General features: G+C 43.7%; 1 protein-coding gene across 1 annotated transcript; it reads right to left on the reverse strand.

Moving 5' to 3' along the window:
- Positions 1-200: 200 nt before the first annotated feature.
- allc (allantoicase) lies at positions 201-1626 on the reverse strand. The gene has a single exon (XM_020938489.2). The coding sequence runs from the start codon at positions 1582-1584 to the stop codon at positions 376-378; it is 1209 nt and encodes a 402-aa protein (XP_020794148.1). The 5' UTR covers positions 1585-1626; the 3' UTR covers positions 201-375.
- Positions 1627-1857: the final 231 nt, after the last annotated feature.

Raw genomic sequence — 1857 nt, forward strand, 5'->3', positions numbered from 1 at the left:
AGGTGGTCACTAGCACAGGGACAGACAGGTCCAGGGAGAGATGAGAATGAGAGATATATATACACTGTAAAAATGTGTACTTAAATATGGCATGTATTTAAATGAATTCTGCAATATAAAAAACTGCTCTAACATTTAAATAAATGTTTTGTGATTGTAGTAGAAATAGAAACAGCTGAAACGGATAAATTTACGTTCAATTTATTGCAACACATATATTTGTTTTTATAGGTTTTAGAGGGACAATTGCCATATCAACAATAAAAACTAAATATTTTCTTATTTTGAATGGTTAAAATACTCAAAATGCTGCTTCTAAACAAAGAAGCTGAAACCCATGAACAGACTATCTCCATTTTTTTTTTCTAACTTTCTTTAGAGTTTAGACTGCCCTGTCATTTGACTGGCAGTTTTAGCATCTCCTTCACTGTTAACGTCCATGACAGCGTGACCCCAGACCCTCAGTCGACTCACTCCTCCATCGGGGGCGATGACAAGGCGGATGTGGCTCACAGCATCATGAGGACGTAGCTCCGCCTCCAAGAACATGTGACTGTAATGAGGGCGCAGTCTTCTTGTCGGGAGAAGTAAACTCCATTTAGCAGATGTCCATTTGCTGGCGACACACTGGGCCTCTTCTTCAGGGGTCAACAGGCATGCCTCCACAATACACGAATCTGGGGCGTTACCTTTAAAGTGACGTGTGTCTATTTCAATATGGTTGACCACTCCTTTGTGTCCAAGTCGAAACACAGCCCACTCACTCCCAGACACCTGCAGCACCCCCTTCTGGTCAAGCTGGAGTTTCTGTGGTCGGTCCAGTCTCCGGGCAGTTTCCCAACCATCAGCCATGCTGGATGCTACACCCAGTCCAATCATGTTGCGCGGATGTCCAAAGTGGGCATCACTAAAACCAAGGCAGACACCCCCATTGGTCAGTGCTACCAGGTCCACTTCTTGTTGGGCAGATTGGCTTGACCAGTCTCTTTCTCCGACTCCATAAACCCTTAACCGTGCAATTCCTCCATCTGGGAACATGTTAATACGAAGATGTGTGACCCGAGAACTATGAACTTTGAAGTAGTTATGGCACGAGTCAGAGTACCCAGGTTGCAGTGGTGAAATTGGCACAAGTTCTTGCCAAGCTTCTGAATTTAGCTTTGCCACAGCTGCCCGTTCACTCTCAGAAGCCTCCATTCCAGTTCGATCACCCACTAGAGAGAAATCCAGTGGCGCATGTAAACAAGCAGCTTGAATTGAAACATGAGGTGCGTGGTTCCCTGTGAAGAATGAGGTATCAACATCAAACCCAAAAATTATACCGGGGACTCCTAGCTGAACAATGCACCAATCGTGACCAGGAATTCTCTTGCGTCTCGTCTCCCAACCATCCATCCATTTCCCAAATTCAGTAAAGGCTGAGGCAATGAATTGAGGTGGGTCTCTCTTGAGGAGATTGGCTGCTGGAGCAAACCACTCATCAGTTGCGAAAATTATCTTTCCTCCAACGGCATCTGAAGCAAGATCGTTAAACTGCACAAAGTCTGGCTCGGCTATTCTTTCAGTGTTTCTTCGTTCTGCCATTTTGAGAGCTTGAAGAGGCTACACGCGTGCTTCTAAACCGGAATATCAGGAATGAGGCAGGACCAGACAAGTCTGAACTAACTGTGCAATAAAAATGAACTTTGAACATGGCCAAGGGGAATGACCAGCAGGCAATATTTACTGCCAGGACCAGAAGTAAATGATAAGAAACAAATCAGTGACTTAATATTACATTAAAATTACAGATTAACAAAATACCAAGAAAACTCAAGAAAACTAAAAAAAAGTAAGAGTAATGTGACAATACCAACT

Source organism: Boleophthalmus pectinirostris, unplaced genomic scaffold (genome assembly GCF_026225935.1).
Source record: "Boleophthalmus pectinirostris isolate CB_2022bp ecotype Guang Dong unplaced genomic scaffold, ASM2622593v1 HiC_scaffold_22, whole genome shotgun sequence".
In the NCBI taxonomy this organism is placed as follows: Eukaryota; Metazoa; Chordata; class Actinopteri; order Gobiiformes; family Gobiidae; genus Boleophthalmus; species Boleophthalmus pectinirostris.